The 19,138-nt window shown below is 39.2% G+C and overlaps 1 protein-coding gene and 2 gene segments (V, D, J or C); 2 read left to right on the forward strand and 1 right to left on the reverse strand.

The window, feature by feature from the left end:
• The window catches only part of SALL2 (spalt like transcription factor 2), a 915,550-nt gene that overhangs the window by 364,586 nt on the left and 531,826 nt on the right, over positions 1-19,138 (reverse strand).
• Positions 1,412-2,209, forward strand: LOC125963601 (T cell receptor alpha variable 20-like). The segment is given in 2 exon segments: positions 1,412-1,608; positions 1,776-2,209. Coding segments are annotated over 2 exon segments (435 nt in total).
• Positions 16,761-17,629, forward strand: LOC125963471 (T cell receptor delta variable 1-like). The segment is given in 2 exon segments: positions 16,761-16,890; positions 17,106-17,629. Coding segments are annotated over 2 exon segments (573 nt in total).

A 19,138-nucleotide genomic window follows, 5' to 3' on the forward strand; every position in this document is an offset into this window, starting at 1 on the left:
CTTAAAAAACTGCAAATACAACTACCATATGACCCAGCAATCCCACTACTGGGCATATACCCTGAGAAAACCATAATTCATAAAGAGTCATGTACCAAAATGTTCATTGCAGCTCTATTTACAATAGCCCGGAGATGGAAACAACCTAAGTGTCCATCATCGGATGAATGGATAAAGAAGGTGTGGCACATATATACAATGGAATATTACTCAGCCATAAAAAGAAACGAAATTGAGCTGTTTGTAATGAGGTGGATAGACCTAGAGTCTGTCATACAGAGTGAAGTAAGTCAGAAAGAGAAAGACAAGTACCGTATGCTAACACATATATATGGAATTTAAGGAAAAAAATGTCATGAAGAACCTAGGGGTAAGACAGGACTAAAGACACAGACCTACTAGAGAATGGACTTGAGGATATGGGGAGGGGGAAGGGTGAGCTGTGACAAAGCGAGAGAGAGGCATGGACATATATACACTAACAAATATAAGGTAGATAGCTAGTGGGAAGCAGCGGCATAGCACAGGGATATCAGCTCGGTGCTTTGTGACCGCCTGGAGGGGTGGGATAGGGAGGGTGGGAGGGAGGGAGACGAAAGAGGGAAGAGATATGGGAACATATGTATATGTATAACTGATTCACTTTGTTATAAAGCAGAAACTAACACACCATTGTAAAGCAATTATACTCCAATAAAGATGTAAAAACAAAAACAAAACAAAACAAAAAACCCAGCGGAGTGTCATAGAACCAAACAAATTAAACAATACTAGTTTTGCTATACGTATCTTCCTGTTCCCCACTCTGCCCTGTGATGTTCTGATCTCTCCAGGGTCTAGAATGGAGAGCTCTGCTTTCCCTCTGCCATGCTCTTCCCTCCTGTTCTCCTAAGATCTATCAAGTTCGTGACCCTGAGTTGTAGTTACACTTGGTCCCTGCAGCCAGGCATAAAATTATTTGAAGCAATGGTTTCTTAACTTACGTTCCCAATTCTCTGTCAAAGAGGTCTCCAGACATATCCACAGCTATTCTATCCCCCCGCTTTTTTCAGCACTCTAGTCCTTTTAAGGTCTCACCTGCTGAGATTCTTGTGTACTATAAAGAGAAACACAATCCATTACACCTATGCTTGGGTTCAACTTTTATAATCTCTGGTAGCGTTTAGCTTTAAAGGCCAAACAAGGAACAATGAAACGATTCAAACTGCAGGCAGAGAAGGCTTTTCTGATTACTGCTTTAAACCTCATATGCACTACGCCCACCAATATAAAAAATGTCCTCCCCTCAATTTTTGTCTTTGTAGGGGGCATGAAGTGGGTCCTGTGAGATGTTTGTGTTTGTGACCACCAGGTGGCAGTCGTTCCATTCCTCTCCTTCCTCCAGTGCCTTAAGGGTCAAAAGCATGACAGCTACTAGAGGATTTGCTCTTGATTGGCTGAGCCACCAACAGAAAGGCTATCTCGTGCATTAGAGAAGGAGAACTAAGACACAGGAGCAGCTCCTCAGGGGAGAAGATTTGGAATCATTAAAATTGTATCAAGAGTGTGATATCAGGATGGAGAACATGCTGGAATGTGCATTCATAGTCTTGTGGCTTCAGCTTGGCTGTAAGTTGGAGGTTAAGAGATGAGAACCATCAGGGCACATTTATCCAAAGCTGGAGAGAAGAGAGACAGGGGTTTAGTCTCAGCTCATCCCAGGTTTCTTGTTGAAATTTTTCAAAACTGCTGAACTGAAAGCTTTGTTTCATTTCTGATTTTGTTTTCCTGAACAGGGTTGAGGGGAGAAGACAAGGTGGAGCAGAGTCCTCAGACCCTGAAAATCCAGGAGGGAGACAGTCTCATCCTCAACTGCAGCTACACGGTCAGCAATTTTAAAGGGCTACTGTGGTATAGACAGGATCCTGGGAAGGGACCCGAACTTCTCTTCGCTCTTTACTCAGTTGGGGACGAAAAGCAGAACGAAAGACTAAAAGTCACCTTGTTAAAGAAGGGAAGCTCTCTGCACATCGCAGCCCCTAAACCTGAAGACTCAGCCACTTACCTCTGTGCTGTGGAGACACAGTGCTCCCCAGGCACCTGCAGCCTGTACACAAACCCTGCAGCTGGGGCTCTGGAATCAGGGCATCTTTGGTGTTTTCCTTCCTCGATGAAGTAGTTGCTTAGCACCCAGAACCTCTTTTCAAGTAGTCCTATGGAGAATGAAATCTTGTGACATAGCCAGACAGCAGAGATTACTGTTCATTCTGTCCAGGATCCTGAGTGATACTGGTATTCAACTTTTTCTTTCATTAAAATGTTTAGGTCAGATTTTGGTATCAAGATGATAATAGTTCATTAGATAAGTTGCAACTTATGGCTCCTTTTCTATCTATAGAAGAATTTGTACAGGGTTTCTAATAATTTTTTTTTAATTTTCAGAAAGTTCACTAGTGAGCCATCTAAGCATAGAGTTTCACTTATGGGAGAAACTTAATAATCCTTCAATTATGGATTCAGTTACTTTAACGGGTAAGGGGTTCTTTATATATTTGTTTTTTCTTGTGAAAGTTGGTCAATTTTGTTTCTTCTGCACATAGTTTATTATTTGCTACCTTTACTTTCTTTTATTTATCTTGCTACTTTTTCTAGTTCTTTGAGTTGGAAGTTTGACTACTGATTCTCAACATTTCTTCTTTCCTAACAAATATAATTTAAGTCCATAAATTTGCCTCTAATTACAAATATTCTTTGACTTCCAGTGGAGTTACGTCCCAATAAACCCATCATAAGTTGAAAATATCTTAAGTCAAAAGTGCATTTAATACACCTAAACTCCGGACATCATAGCTTAGCCTAGCTTACCTTGAACGTGCTCAGAACACTTATATTAGCCTACAGTTGGGCAAGATTATCTAACACAAAGCCTATTTTATAATATGGTGCTGACTCTCTCATGTAATTTATTGAATACTGTACTGAAAACAAAAAGCAGAGTGGTTGTCTGGGTTCAGACCAGTTTTATTTTGTTCTTTTTAACATCTTTATTGGAGTATAATTGCTTTACAATGGCATGTTAGGTTCTGCTTTATAACAAAGTGAATCAGCTATACATATACATATATCCCCATATCTCCTACCTCTTGTGTCTCCCTCCCACCCTCCCTATCCCACCCCTCTAGGTGGTCACAAAGCACTGAGCTGATCTCCCTGTGCTATGCAGCAGCTTCCCACTAGCTATCTATTTTACGTTTGGTAGTAGTGTGATGGTCGTTTACCCTTGTGATCCAGTGACTGGCTGGGAGCTGTCCAGCATCAAAAGAGAGCATCATACTAGCCCAGGAAAAGATCAAAATTCAAAATTTGAAGTGTGGTTTCTACTTAATGCGTATCACTTTCATACCATCATAAAGTCAGAAAACCGTAAGTCAGGGACCTTCTGTACTGCTTTTGCGCTATCCCACATGTTTCAATATGTCACATATTCATTATTATTCAACTAAAATGTTTGGTAATTTCCATTTGAAGTGGGGATTTTATGTCCCATGATGATATTTCCAGGGACGTAAGAATGGCCAAATCCTGCCCTGCTCACCACTGGGAAGATTCCTGAGGATGCTTATATGTATTAGCTTAATACAAATGGAAAGTGAAGAAGGACTTTCAGCCGAACCAGGACCTGATTACCTCTAAAGCAGGAAAGGTGGGTTGAGGTTCAGGCCTAAGTGGAGTTTCCTACTTCCTTCTGAATCCAGAAAAGCAAGCTCAGAATTCCTATAAAGATGAGTAGGAGAGATAGGCCACGCCTCAAACTGGCCAAGAGTTGACTTGATTTTCAAGTATCTGAGCTGAAAGAGAAAGAGAAAGAGGCAGCCAATCACAGCGTACTAAATTAGCTCTCCTTAGATTTCCTTATTATCACAGGCAGGCAAAGACTTAAAATGCAAGCGATATAAGCAGAGTGAGTGGAGTCTTGAGTCCTACATTTTAAGTTAGACTAAGGACTAATTTCCTACTCATAAATGGACTGCGAACAACAGAATCAACCCTCCTCACCCCTCCCGTGTGGGGAGGGGAAGAGGCAAGGTCTACAAAGACGGAAAGCAGATGTGGAAATTTCCTGATTTAGGGAAAGAGAGGTATTCTTTTATCTACACCATCTGGTTTTGTTTAATTTTAATCTTTTAGGTTTACAGCTTTAAAGTCTGCCCAATGTGTTCAGGGAAAGAGATCAGAGAATTATCATGGGATCCTTGTTTCCACCTGCCCTTATTTTGTCATTCGCATCATTACCACAATCATCTTTATTATCATTTATGGAACACTTACCATATGCCAAGTCCATTGCTAAGCACTTTACAACTCATTTTATAATCTAAAAACCGCAAAGTAATATTAACCCATCCTCAGTTGAGGAAACTGAGGCTTAAGAATGTTTAAAGATGAAGGGATTTCTGAGATAAAGTAAATGCTGCAGGCAATATAAGATGAGATTAAAAAATAAAAGCTCCAGAGTTAACCAATTGGACAGTATTTCTCAAATTTTACTGTACATTTAAGAATCACATTTAGAAAAAATATGTCTTATTCTGATCAACAGATTCTGATTCAATAGGTCTGGCATGAGGTTGGGGGTTTACTTTTTTAGTGAGTTACTTGATGATTTTGGTTCAAGTGACTGGGAGATTTTACTCTGAAAAACACTATAAATGGAAGACTGCTGAATTTCAGGAGGATGGATGATATGAAAATGTATGTGTTGTGTATTCACTTAGATGTTAGGTGGTTAGAGAACCTCAGAACCCACCTGGGGACACCTAATGCACGTAACACCTTATTCTGATTAAACCATATCCTATTTTGATTAGTAAAAATAAAATCTCTTTTTTAATGATAAACAAGGTAATGACTTTTGTTTTCAACAACAGCAAAAAGAAATTTATCCATGGTTTAATGAATCGTGAGATTTGGTATAAAACTGATGTAAGTGCAAGTTTTTGTCACGTTAATGAGCTAGGCCAGCTGTTAGTGGAATGCCTTTTGTAACTGCAGGTACTCAAACGTGAAATGGAGAAAGTCTTAATTCTATGCCAAGGGCTATTGTTATGATGATGGATGCTCTTGGATCAAAGATTTTTGTAAGTGTTCGTTGTTTATTTGTTTTCATTCTTTACTTTTAATTAAAAAACAAAACCTCTCTATATGTTAAAGACCATGAGTCAGTTATTTCTTAATATTTCCTCCTCTGTTCTAAAGTTTAAATATATTATACTTCATAATTTTAATTAATCTTTTTACTCTTTCTGGATTCTTTACAACATTTAAAATTCATATAGAAGAAAGCAATTTACAACATTGATAAAATTTTGTTTATTGCAAAATATAGCACAATAATTATCTAACCCCTGCCTTCACAGTTCTCCTAATAATTTCCAGGAGAGACCACACTGATGACTTATAATTGTTTTATGACCATGTTTAATCTTCTGCCATATCCTCACAGCTAGGCTTTCCTTTTCCTGTATCTGTGGTGATTTGGTTGGTGCAGGGATTATTATTGAATTTTGTTCCTCAAGCTCATCTAATTGGTAAATATTAATTGATTTACTAATATTACTGGAAAATATTTAATTATAATATATATTTATAAATTACACAATATAAAATATTGGACTATATATATTTTTAAATTTTGTCTTAAGAATTAGAAACCTTTATTTAGAATCACTTATAGAATCAAAGAGATTTTTTTTCCATTTAGATGAATAAGATGTACTCTGGAGCATTTTTCATTGTCACAAATTTGGCAGCTGGGACCCAGAACTAGGAACCAAGAGGCATTAAGCGTTCACCATTTTCCATTAAGAACAACTCACAGCCAGGCACTCTAGGATTCATGAAGAAGCAACTGTACAGACCCTGCAACCCCTGATCTTCACTTCTTTAGCTGATGTGAGGGATGCAGCAGTCAGCAGAACAGTATCATCAGAGTGTTCCACTTTCCCCATGAGCCACTTCAGACATCGCTATCCTAAAATACTTGCTTTTAAAGACAGAGATCATCGGAGTAAAAAGGAAAACTGCATGGCATTCTGTCTTTGGATATCTGTTTCTGGAGCAGATTTTGATCTATTTTTGCATCTACTTAAGCAGAAGATGAGGAAATCAGAGAAGGATGGTAGTGAAGGGGGGCAGCATTGGGGCTGCCTGGGTGTCTCCATGAGGCACGGTGAGGAACAGTGAGTGCTGTGTCCCACGGGTGCCACCTCTGAAGGCAGCAGGCCTGAGTCATCAGCCAGTTCTCCACCAGGAAAAGGGGAGACAAGAGGCCATGGGGAGTGCTTCCTGAATGGGATCTGACAGGGAGGGGGAGATCCTGCCTTGAGGAGGCTCCTGAGGGTCCCTGGCTGCTCTCTCACAGGGATGCTCGCACATCGAGGCCATCAGTGGTTGGGCAGGAAAGCAGTGACACCCAAAGGTGCACACCAGTTAAATGAGAAAGTGTCTGCCATTTTAAAAAAATTCTTCTTAATTTTTGTTTCTTCCCTAACCTCAAGGGAATTAGAACCAAAGAAAAAAGGCAGAGGAAGAGAACAGAGCAAGCCATGCTGACCTTACTGCAGCCAGGAGTCAAGCCTCAGGTTCAAAGAGCAGAAGAGAGAAATGAAGATGGAAGTTTTAACCAGGGCTGCACTGAGATTTATTTAATACATGAAAGTGGCCCAGAGGTCTTGTGGTTTTCTTTCCAAGATGTCTCTAGGGGAGAAGGTTCAATGTTCCTCCAAGGATCCATCGATACTGATGCCTCCTTGCTTTACTCGGATACTCTCTCCTCTCCCCCTTGCTCCACTTAGAAAATGCTTATTTTGCCTCAGGTAGGTTAACTTGTATTATTTCAGTGTATCATCTCCTAAATCTGTAATTGATGCTTGTCCTTTGATTTGCCTATAGGACTAAAACTTTTGAAATAAAATGGTAAGTAAGGCAGCTTTACTTTTTTCCCAGCAGTACATCCTTTCCTTGAAGTGATGAGCTGAGAATCACCCATCTGCCTGAATGAAGGAAACATCATGTGGTTTTAAAAATGAAAAAAAGCAAAAACTCTGTAAATACTGCAACAATTGTCTTGTTACACACAGTGATCATTCTAAAAACTTAAATGACCAAAACTGTCCAATCTGTAACATGAGACGCACATCTAAGCTGTTCTTTTCCATTATCCCTACAGTAACTTTACAAAAGCTGGCAGGTGGACTTGCCTGGGATCTGGTGACGGCATTCATGTGTTTAGTCGCAAGAGGGACCTGCTGTATCTCTGTCAGTAACGTCCCTGATCAGATGGGGAAAGAGTAGTTAGCTCACATGCAATATTGAAGTCATGTGGAAACTATGACAAATGATATATTTTATTCTCTTTGTTATAAGCAGAATAGTCTGGGCACAGCTTCCAAACATTCAACGATTCCTGGCCTTGTCCCAATCCATTATGAAAGGCTTTCTTGCTACTTCAAATGGAATGACACACAAAGAGGAAGACAGGAAGTGGCTATGCAGATTTCCAGCTTAATTGATCCATTTCTGTCAATTTTTTGTAGGAACAAAGAAAAGTGTAATTTTTTTTCCAATGGGAAGAGAATTACTTTTCCTCAATCCCTTTTAGTTCTCTTAAACTTGAGAAGGTAACAAGAAAACATTTTCAAGTCTACTCCCCCTTCTTTCTTACAGTGTCTTTACTTTTTTCCCTCCTTTCTCACCTCCTGGCCAGTCCACTCTGTGTTGGGGCCGCTAGGCACACGCAGAGAATGGGGAAAGACCAGTTATGGACAGGGTTTTTGGAGAGTAAGGATGAGTGCCAGGTCTATTGTTTCCTTTATACCAAGACATGCCGTCTATAAATGCCCTCTTATTAACACATGATCCCTAGATACATTTTAGGAGACCAGAGAATCGGGCAACTTGGCTTCTAGGTTAGGATCTGACCTTAACCTTCTCAGTCACTTTGAGCACATCACCCTCTGTATCTGAGTCTCATTTACTCTTTCTTGTCATTTTTTTAAAAGTATTTCTTTTCTTTAAAATTTTTATGAAATTATTTATTTTTTTTTTGGCTGTGTTGGGTGTTCGTTGCAGCGCACGGGCTTTCTCTAGTTGCGGAGAGCGGGAGCTACTCTTCGTTGCAGTGCGCGGGCTCCTCATTGCGGTGGCTTCTCTTGTGGAGCATGGGCTGGAGGCGCCTGGGCTTCCGTAGTTGCGGCACATGGGCTCAGTAGTTGTGGCTCACGGGCTCTAGAGCGCAGGCTCAGTAGTTGTGGTGCATGGGCTTAGTTGCTCTGTGGCATGTGGGATCTTCCCAGACCAGGGCTCGAACCCATGTCCCCTGCATTGGCAGGCAGATTCTTAACCACTGCACCACCAGGGAAGCCCCATCTTTCTTGTCATTTAGAGAGACTTTCCCCCTCCTCTCAAGGCTTGGTGTAAGGCTTGGTATAAGACTTGGTGTTCTTCCTGAATAGGCCACAAAAATGCCAATAAAAATTCCATTAGAAAAATCTTTTAACTTGCTTATGAACTAAACGTTGTTCAACCGAAAATAAACAGCATAGAGACTTCCTACTCCAGTTCTTAATGTACACTTTTTCATACACAAAAAGAGAAAGTGAAAAGAAAATCACATCATTTGGCTTAGCAGTGGGAGACGTGCCCACAAGATGTCAGTATATGTTAGAACTAATACACAAATTCAGTGAAGTTGCAGGATACAAAACCAATACACAAAAATCAGTTGTGTTTCCACATACTACTAACAAACTATCAGAAGGTGATGTTAAGAAAACAATTCCATTTACAATTGCATCGAACAGAAAATATTTAGGAATACATTTAAACAAGGAAGTGAAAGACCTGTACATTGAAATCTATAAGACATTGATTAAGGAAATTGAGAAGACAAAAATAAATGGGAAGATACTTTGTTCTCATGGACATAAAAAATTAAATTGTTGAAATATCCATAGTACCCAAGCAATCTACACATTGAATGAAATCCTTGTCAAAATTCTATGGCACTTTTCACAGAAATAGAACAAAAAAATCCTGAAATTTGTATGGTACCAAAATAGACCACCAGTAGCCAAAGCAATCTAGAGAAAGAGGAACAAAACTGAGGGTATCACATTTGCTTATTTCAAACTATATTACAAAGCTACAGTAGTCAAAACACTGGTACTGGCATAAAAACAGACACATTGATCAATGGAGCAGAATGGAGAGCCCAAATATAAGCCCCTGTTGTCTAGGTGCTCCGGCCTGGTGTCAGGCCTGAGCCTCTGCGGTGGGAGATCTGAGTTCAGGACATTGGACCACTAGAAACCTCCCGGCCACGTATAATATCAATCAGTGGGAGCGCTCCCAGAGATCTCCGCCTCAATGTTAAGCCCCTGCTCCACCCAATGGTCAGCAAGCTCCAGTGCTGGACACCCTATGCCAAACAACTAGTAAGACAGGAACACAGCCTTACCCATCAGCAGAGAGGCTGCCTAAAATAATATTAAGCTCACAGACACCACAAAACACACCACTGGACGCAGTCCTGACCACCAGAAAGACAAGATCCAACCCCACCCACCAGAACAAAGACACCAGTCCCCTCCACGAGGAAGCCTACACAAGACACTGAACTAACCTTATCCAATGGGGGCAGACACCAAATGCAAGAGGAATTATGAACCTGAAGCCTGCAAAAAGAAAACCCCAAACACAGTAAGTTAAACAAAATGAGAAGACAGAGAGATATGCAGCAGAGGAAAGAGTAAGGGAAAAACCCACCAGAGCAAAAAACATGAAGAGGAAATAGGCAGTCTACCTGAAAAAGGATTCAGAGTAATGATAGGAAGGATGATCCAAAATCTTGGAAATAGAATGGAGAAAATACAAGAAACGTTTAACAAGGACCTAGAAGAACTAAAGAGCAAACGAACGATCATGAACAACAAAATAAATGAAATTAAAAATTCTCTAGAAGGAATCAATAGAGAATAACTGAGACAGAAGAACGGGTAAGTGACCTGAAAGAGAGAATAGTGGAAATAACTACCACAGAGCGGAATAAAGAAAAAAGAATGAAAAGAATCAACGACAGTCTCAGAGACCTCTGGCACAAAATTAAATGCACCAACATTCGAATTATAAGGGTCCCAGAAGAAGAAGAGAAAAGGAAAGGGACTGAGAAAATACTGGAAGAGATTATAGTTGAAAACTTCCCTAATATGGGAAAGGAAATTGTCAGTCAAGTCTAGGAAGTGCAGAGAGTCCCATACAGGATAAATCCAAGGAGAAACACGCCAATTCACATATTAATCAAACTATCAAAAGTTGAATACAAAGAAAAAATATTAAAAGTAGCAAGGGAAAAACAACAAATAATATACAAGGGAATGCCCATAAGGTTAACAGCTGATCTTTCAGCAGAAACTCTGCACGCCAGAAGGGAGTGCCAGGACATATTTTAAGTGATGAAAGGGAAAAACCTACAACCAAGATTACTCTACCCAGCAAGGATCTCATTCAGATCTGATGGACAAATTAAAACCTTTAAGACAAGCAAAAGCTAAGAGGATTCAGCATCACCAAACCAACTTTACAACAAATGCTAAAAGAACTTCTCTAGGCAGGAAACACAAGAGAAGGAAAAGACCTACAATAACAAACCCAAAACAATTAAGAAAATGGTAATAGGAACTACATATTGATAATTACCTTAAATGTAAATGGATTAAATGCTCCAACCAAAAGACATAGACTGGCTGAATGGATACAAAAGCAAGACCTGTATATATGCTCTCTACAAGAGACCCACTTCAGACCTAGGGACACATACACACTGAAAGTGAGGGGATGGAAAAAGATATTCCATGCAAATGGAAATCAAAAGAAAGCTGGAGTAGCAACTCTCACATCAGACAAAATAGAGTTTAAAATAAAGACGACTACAAGAGACAAAGAGCGACACTACATAATGATCAAGGGATCAATCCAAGAAGATATAACAATTGTAAATATTTATACACCCAACATAGGAGCACCTCAATACATAAGGCAAATGCTAATAGCCATAAAAGGGGATATTGACAGTAACACAATCATAGTAGGGGACTTTAACACCTCACTTTCAGCAGTGGATAGATCATCCAAAATGGAAATAAATAAGGAAACAAAAGCTTCAAATGACACATAAAACAACATGGATTTAATTGACATATATAGGACATTCCATCCAAAACAACAGAATACACTCTCTTCTCAAGTGCTCATGGAATATTCTCCAGGATAGATCACATCTTGGGTCACAAATGAAGCCTTGGTAAATTTAAGAAAATTTAAATTATATCAGGTATCTTTTCTGACCACAACACTATGAAACTAGATATCAATTACAGGAAAAAAACTGTAAAAAATGCAAACACATGGAGGCTAAACAATACACTACTAAATAACCAGGAGATCACTGAGAAATCAAAGAGGAAACCAAAAAGTACCTAGAAACAAATGACAATGAAAAAACGACGACCCAAAACCTATGGGTTGCCCCAAAAGCAGTTATAAGAGAGTAGTTTATAGCAATACAATCCTACCTTAAGAAACAAGAAAAAGCTCAAACAACCTAACCTTACACCTAAAGCCATTAGAGAAAGAAGAACAAAAGAACCCCAAATTTAACGGAAGGAAAGAATCATAAAGATCAGATCAGGAATAAATGAAAAAGAAATGAAGGAAACAATATCCAAGATCAATAAAACTAAAAGCTCTTTCTTTGAGAAGATAAACAAATTGATAAACCACTAGTCAGACTCATCAAGAAAAAAGGGAAGGAGACTCAAATCGACAGAATTAGAAATGAAAAAGGAGAAGTAACAATTGACACTGCAGAAATACAAAGGATCATGAGGGATTACTACAAGCAACTATATGCCAATCAAACGGACAACCTGGAAGAAATGGACAAATTCTTAGAAAGCACAACTTTCTGAGACTGAACCAGGAAGAAATAGAAAATATAAATAGCCCAATCACAAGCACTGAAATTGAAACTGTGAATAAAATCTTCCCACAAACAGAAGCCCAGGACCAGTTGGCTTCACAGGCGAATTCTATCAAACATTTAGAGAAGAGCTAACACCATCCGTCTCAAACTCTTGCAAAATATAGCAGAGGGAGGAACACTCCCAAACTCATTCTATGAGGCCACCATCACCCTGATACCAAAACCAAAGGTGTCACAAAGAAAGAAAACTATAGACCAATATCACTGACGAACATAGATGCACAAATCCTCACCAAAATACTAGCAAACAGAATCCAACAACACATTAAAAGGGTCATAAACCATGATCAAGTGAGGTTTATCCCAGGAATGCAAGGATTTTTCAGTATATGCAAATCAATCAATGTGATACACCATATTAACAAACTGAAGGATAAAAACGATATGGTCATCTCAATAGGTGCAGAAAAAGCTTTCAACAAAATTCAACACCTATTTATGATAAAAGCTCTCCAGAAAGTAGGCATAGAGGGAACTTACCTCAATGTAACAAAGGGCATATATGACAAACCCACAGCCAACATCATCCTCAATGGTGAAAAACTGAAACCACTTCCTCTAAAATCAGGAACAAGACAAAGGTTGTCCACTCTCGCCACTATAAGCTATGATAGCTAGTAGGAAGCAGCTGTATCGCACGGGGACATCACCTCGGTGCTTTGTGCCCACCTAGAGGGGTGTGATAGGGAGGGTAGGGGGGAGATGCAAGAGGGAGGGTATATGGGGATATATGTATACATATAGCTGATTCACTTTGTTATACAGCAGAACCTAACACAACATTGTAAAGCAATTATACTCCAATAAAGATGTTAAAAAAGAAAAGTAAAAATAAACCCATGTGTATATAGTCAATTAATTCATGAAAAAGAAGCCAAAACTATACTTTCAGGAAAGGAAAGTCTCTTCAATAAATGGGGTTAAGAAGAATGGAAAGCCCTATGCAAAAGAATGAAACTGGACACTTCTCTTACACCATACACAAAAGTCAACTCAAATTGCATTAGAGACTTGAACATAGACCTAACCCAATAAAACTCCTAGAAGAAAACATATGGAACAAATTCCTTGACATCAGTCTTGGCAATGACTTTTTGTATTTGACACCAAAAGCAAAGACAACAAAAGCAGTAATAAACAAGTGGGACTACATCAAACTGTGAGGCAAAAGAAACCAGGAACAAAATGAGAAGGCAATCTAGGGAATGGGAGAAAATATTTTCCAATTATATATCTGATAAGGGGTTAATATCAAAATATATAAAAATATCATATGATCAATAGAAAAACCAATCTGATTAAAAAATAGGCAGATCATCTGAATAAACATTTTCCCAAAGAAGCCATACAAATGGCCAATGGGTGAATTAGAAGATACTCAACATGACTAACAATCAGGGAAATGAAAATCAAAATGAAAATGAGGTATGACCTTACACCTGTTAGAATGGCTATTACCAAAAAGAAAAGAAAAAAAGTGTTGGTAAGAATGTAAAAAAGAGGGAACCCTGTGAACTGTCAGTGGAAATGTAAATGAGTGCAATGTCTATGGCAAACAGTATGGAGATGCCTCAAAAAAATCAAAACGAGCACTACTATACGATCCAGGATTTCCACTTCTGGGTATATACCTGAAGGAAATAAAAGCACCATCTCAAAAAGATATCTCTTCATTGCAGCTCATCTACAATAGCCAAGACTTGGAAACAACCTAAGTGTCCATTGACAGATGCATGAACAAGGATAATGTCATCAAAAAAAAAAGAAACCCTGCCATTTACAACATGGATGAAACTAGAGGGCATAATGTTAAGTGAAGACAAAGTCAAATACTGTATGAAAATTAAAATTAAAAAAATACTGTATGAAATCACTTGTATGTGGAATCTAAAGCACAGGCACAGACATACACACACAGCAGAACTCATAGGTACAGAGAACAGATTGGCGATTGTCAGAATCAGTGGTGATGGGGGTGGGAGTCTGTGAAGGTGTTCAACAGGTACAAGCTTCCAGTTAAAGATAAATTACTCCTGGGGATGCAATGTACAGCATGATGACTATAGTTTAAAATTTAAAAACAAAGATGTCACTATATGAATTCCTCTGGCTCTCAAAGTTCGTTTTGCTTTTTTTCTAGTAGTTTGAACAGTTTAATAACAAATTTGGAGTAGAATGTATATATGAGTAGAGTAGCTTTCACCTGAATGAAATATACAAGATTAAAATAAGATATAATGCCTAGATGGGAATGCATGGTCAGCATGAGAAAACAGTCATCAAGGATGTCACAGGGAGGGACTAGGGAAGATCTGGGAACCCCAGTAGTGATTCTGTGCCCTCATATGATATGTGAATTTGGAATTCCCATAAAGGAATCAAGGAGAGTCTGAAGACAATCGACAACAGAATAACTCAGTTATTCTCATTGGGGTTTCTTTATGAGGTGCTGAAACAAAAATAAAATGCTTGAAATTTGATCATTTGGCATGAACAACTTCATTAGATGAAATTTCAGGATAAAATGGAAAAGAATCTTCATTCCTTCAATGTCAAGAGAAGGAAATATTTTTATTTTGGAAAGCATTTATACTGTTAATAGTTTTTATATTTTCACTGATTAAACGGTATGTTATGAGAAGCTTTGTCTTCGTGACAACTATAACGATAATTATAGAATTGCACCAAACAATATATGTGCACTCATGACAAACACATGGCCAAATATTTGGATTTAGAGGACCTGTGGAGCCTTGCTTCCTACAACTTCTAATAAGTTAAGCATAGAGTTACATCACAAGTGAATATGATTTTACTGCCACTACCATTTGTTATTCCAATACACAACTGGAGATATAACAGAAGTCAGAACCCTGTTTTGTTCTCATTTGTCTGAGTGATATTTGCTGTTGTGAAGTTACCAGTTCCCATGATTTGGCGGGTAAGTAGGAAGGAAGGGGGGTGATGGCTTCTGGCTTATCTTTTGTAGGGAAGTCGAGGATCAGTGAACATATTTCACCTTAGAATCGAAATTGGAGGCAAGAAAACAATCAGAAGAACATGAATGAATATTTGCAAACACAGCATGATTCATAATGAATTTGTTTCTGGTAAGCCCTTCAGATTCCATCACAGATTAATTTACTAAATTTGGAAATCTGAAGTAATAAATCTCCTTCCCATATGTCCTTCAATATTGATCACTGGACTGTCCTTTACTATATATAATCATTTATCATTAAACCACAAGGAAAGGGAGCACAATGTTTAAGGCAGGCCAAATCTCCCAACCTGGGTGTTATACACATTCAGACTTGATCCAGCCAGAAACTACATTTCAGAGACAGCTGCTATAGTGCAGCTGAGGGACCTTGCACCTTTACTGTCAGGAACTCAGAGCAGGGCCATTTCAACAAGGGGGAAATCCTGCCATTATGCTGCTCCCCAGACTGCTGTGGGCATTCATGGCTCTCCTCTGCTTAGCTACACACAATTGCAAACCAGGGCGTCAGCTGCCTGTCAGCACTCAGAGGTGAAATGGGACAGAGGAGTAGATGTCTCAACTAAAAATACACTCTCACCCCTGAGTTATTTTGACCTTAAAGTCAAAGGACTAGCACTGTTTCAGAGACCCTGTACTTCCTTTTCTACTTGTCTATTTGCCTTTGGTTCTTTTATTTTAATTCTCCCGTTGAAACAATGAAACCAAATGGAAGATTGAGAGCTACATTCCACAAGAACGTGTAACAGTATACAAAACGTCAGTTACCAACTTCTGTGGCATTGACATGTACTGAGTGTTTACAGCCTGTAGATAACATGTTTTGTAGGAGTACATTATAGCATTGTGTCACAGAAAGATCTGGCGTGCTTATCTTGACTTTATTTTACAAAGAGAAAAATAATCAGCTCCTCACAAGTGAGACTGAACACTTTGGACCGATGGGATAGAAAATGTGACATCAAGACAAGCATAGGACACACGATCTACTTAGTACAGTTCTACCTGGGGAGGCAACAGGACTGAATATCTGGAATATCCTGATCTTCCTCAAAGTCTAATAAATAAGACTCAATGTCAGGTTTCAAAAGAATATATTATTCCTGTTATAATTTCATGAAAACATAAAAAACTGAATAGATTCTGAAAACCTGAGGGGCTGATTTTTTAACATTTCATGTTAAAGTAACTTTATTTAGTGAAAACTCTAAATAGAGCCCTAGAACCCGGTTAAAAAAAAGAGATACATCAATTATTTTGGATAATATTGCCTTTCACCAAGAAAGCTGAAAATCTGTGAGTTTTAAAAGAACTCCACTGATTCAGAATGGAGAAAAGTAAAGAGAGGCTAAATGAATGACCAGTAAGTAGATTACAAGAAGGGTGCATACCCTATACTAAATTCTATTTTAAATGGACCGGCAAAATTATTCTGCTGAATAATTATCAACGCGTGTCAACCTGTTTAATCTGTAGTTCCCCTCAGCTCAAAACTTTAATACTAATTTTTCCATGCTCCTTTTCAGATACTGCCTAACAACTACCGTGGGAAGAAAAGTAGACATAGTTTTGTGGTGAGCCAGACTTTTTCCCCATCTGTGCACTGACCACGTGGTCTATGAACATAACACCCTACTTCCTGTTTGGAGGAGTGACACAGGAACCCAGGTACTATGTATATGTGCTGCTAGGCCCTCAAAGACACTGAACTCTCAGCTTGAGGCAGAACTGAAAACATATGTGCAGGGGAATTCTTGCCACATGGTGCTCTCCAGCCTGCCCTGGGTATTCCTGGCCTTCATCTTCTCTGGTAGGGATGGTTCCAAATATGGGTACAAATGTTCAGGTTGAAAGGACTGCACACAGGCACATGGTACTTCACGTGCACTTGGGGAGGAAAGGAGGATTGGAGAAAAGAAAGCTTATTATGATTTCAATTTGGTGTTTCTTTGGGTCCTAAATTAGTCTAATTCCTACATTATTTTGTTCACTACTTCAGCTCTGTTTTCTGATTTTTTCCCACAGGATTTGGTGCGGCCCAGAAAGTTACTCAAGTCCAGCCAGCCATGTCCAGGCAGCTAGGGGAGGCGGTCACCTTGAGCTGTCAGTATGAAACAAGCTGGAGCTGGTACTGTATTTTTTGGTATAAGCAGCTTCCCAGTGGAGAGATGACTTTCCTTATTCATCAGAGTTCTTCTGGCCAAAATGCAAAGAATGGCCGCTATTCTGTAAACTTTCAGGAAAGACATAAATTCATCAGCCTCACCATTTCAGCCTTACTGGTGGAAGATTCTGCAAACTACTTCTGTGCTCTCTGGGAACTCACAGTGCTTGAAGTAATAGGAAAAGCCAAACAAAAACCCCAGAGCTCAATAAGAGAGAGCCCCCTTGCTGCGGGAGCCCCGCTGAAAGGCACACCTGCAGATGCCAGACAAGAAATGGTAGTCCTGTGGTTGCTTAATCTGTGGTCTGGATCAGGAGATTTAATTGTAAATAAAATCGCCTGCTATCTCACTTGGGAACAGATGTCCAGAGTAACTTTCTACTAATACATACTCAGTCTTGAATTTTTGACTTTAAGTCCATCACACAGAACATGTGTAAAATTGTCTAAAGTTGAAAACTTGCTCCATAATAATTTAAAGTGGCACTTCCACCTAAAGACACTCACATCACAAACCTGGGTCTAGTTATCTGAAATGGTCATGAAAATCATTTCCTTAGTCCTTTCCTCTTAGACTTTGTGTCAGGGTACAATCAGAGAAGCAAATTACAAGTGATCTAGAATAAGAGGCTCACTGTAGAGAATAGAACTCAGGCAATAGCTAGAGCTGGTGGAGGGGTCTATACAAAGCTGTTATCTTTGCATCTGGTGTTGAGCCTGAATTCACTGTTAGTCAGTTAGAGTGTCATTTGGGAAGGAAAGTTGGATGTGGACAAAAGCATGGACAGACTGTGACATGTACGGATACTAGAACCCATGAGGACAATGGTACCCACAAAGATACACTAAAACTTGTCTGTCTCTCACCTCCTTCAGTCTCACAATGGTGGGTGACCTCAAGGAGAAGTGGGTGTCATTTGCCCTCATGCTACCTGCATACTTGGTCCAAGACAAAGAGAAGATGAGGAGGAGATCAGGTGGGCGGTAGAGGAGTTGTGAGTCAACAATAAGATGAGCTAGTTCATCAGCAGCCACATGTGTGAGTTGCCCAGTTCCTGGAGCCCTGCACCAACCAGCAGAGCTTAAAAAATGTGGCTACTTCATGACAACTACCTTCTAAACCTTGCGCAAGTCTTTTTTTGTGGCCAACCCTAACCCAGAATAATACAGGGAAGCAAATTCTGGGACATAGCTATCCAGATAGTTGAGACACTACAAAGCTACTACAGTAACCTCTATGTCAACTAGTCACCCATCTATACCTCTTTTAACAATACAACTTTCAAATAAACACAACAGCAAAACTATGCTTCCTGTTAATAAGATGCAGTTATTCCCCATCCAACGAAAACCAAGCTAACCCTCTCACGAAGAGAGTACACCCAGTTAAATTTATCCATTTTGGGGTGGTGTTCTTTCCTCTTATACCTCATTCACACTGTTCCATTGAATGCTGCATCTAAACCACTGAGATACAATGAGATATGAGATAAACTTATACTTGCACATCATATGTTACCACAGGCAGACAAGTAGGGGAGAGATTTAAAAATGGTTAATGTATACATAACCATATTCATATCAAAATGAAAATGAAATTGTTATAAGTATTATAGTTCTTGTTTCTGCAAATGACCACATGATTGTAGGTGGTATTTATAACTACCATTTCCATTACCCATTCCATAACCTATTTGCTCATAGCACGTACCTTCACTCACTGCTCTACTTGACTTCCTAAAAAACAAGTTTCTTATTCAGGAGCAATGCTATGTGGAAAACCATAAAGATGAATAAGGAATTCTGCAAGTCCACCACTGTGGTTTGGCAGAAATTTGCAAGGCACTGAAGGCAAATCCAGGGGTCTATTTAAGTGGAATTAATCTTGCCAATA

Source organism: Orcinus orca, chromosome 2 (assembly GCF_937001465.1).
Source record: "Orcinus orca chromosome 2, mOrcOrc1.1, whole genome shotgun sequence".
NCBI classification, from domain to species: domain Eukaryota; kingdom Metazoa; phylum Chordata; class Mammalia; order Artiodactyla; family Delphinidae; genus Orcinus; species Orcinus orca.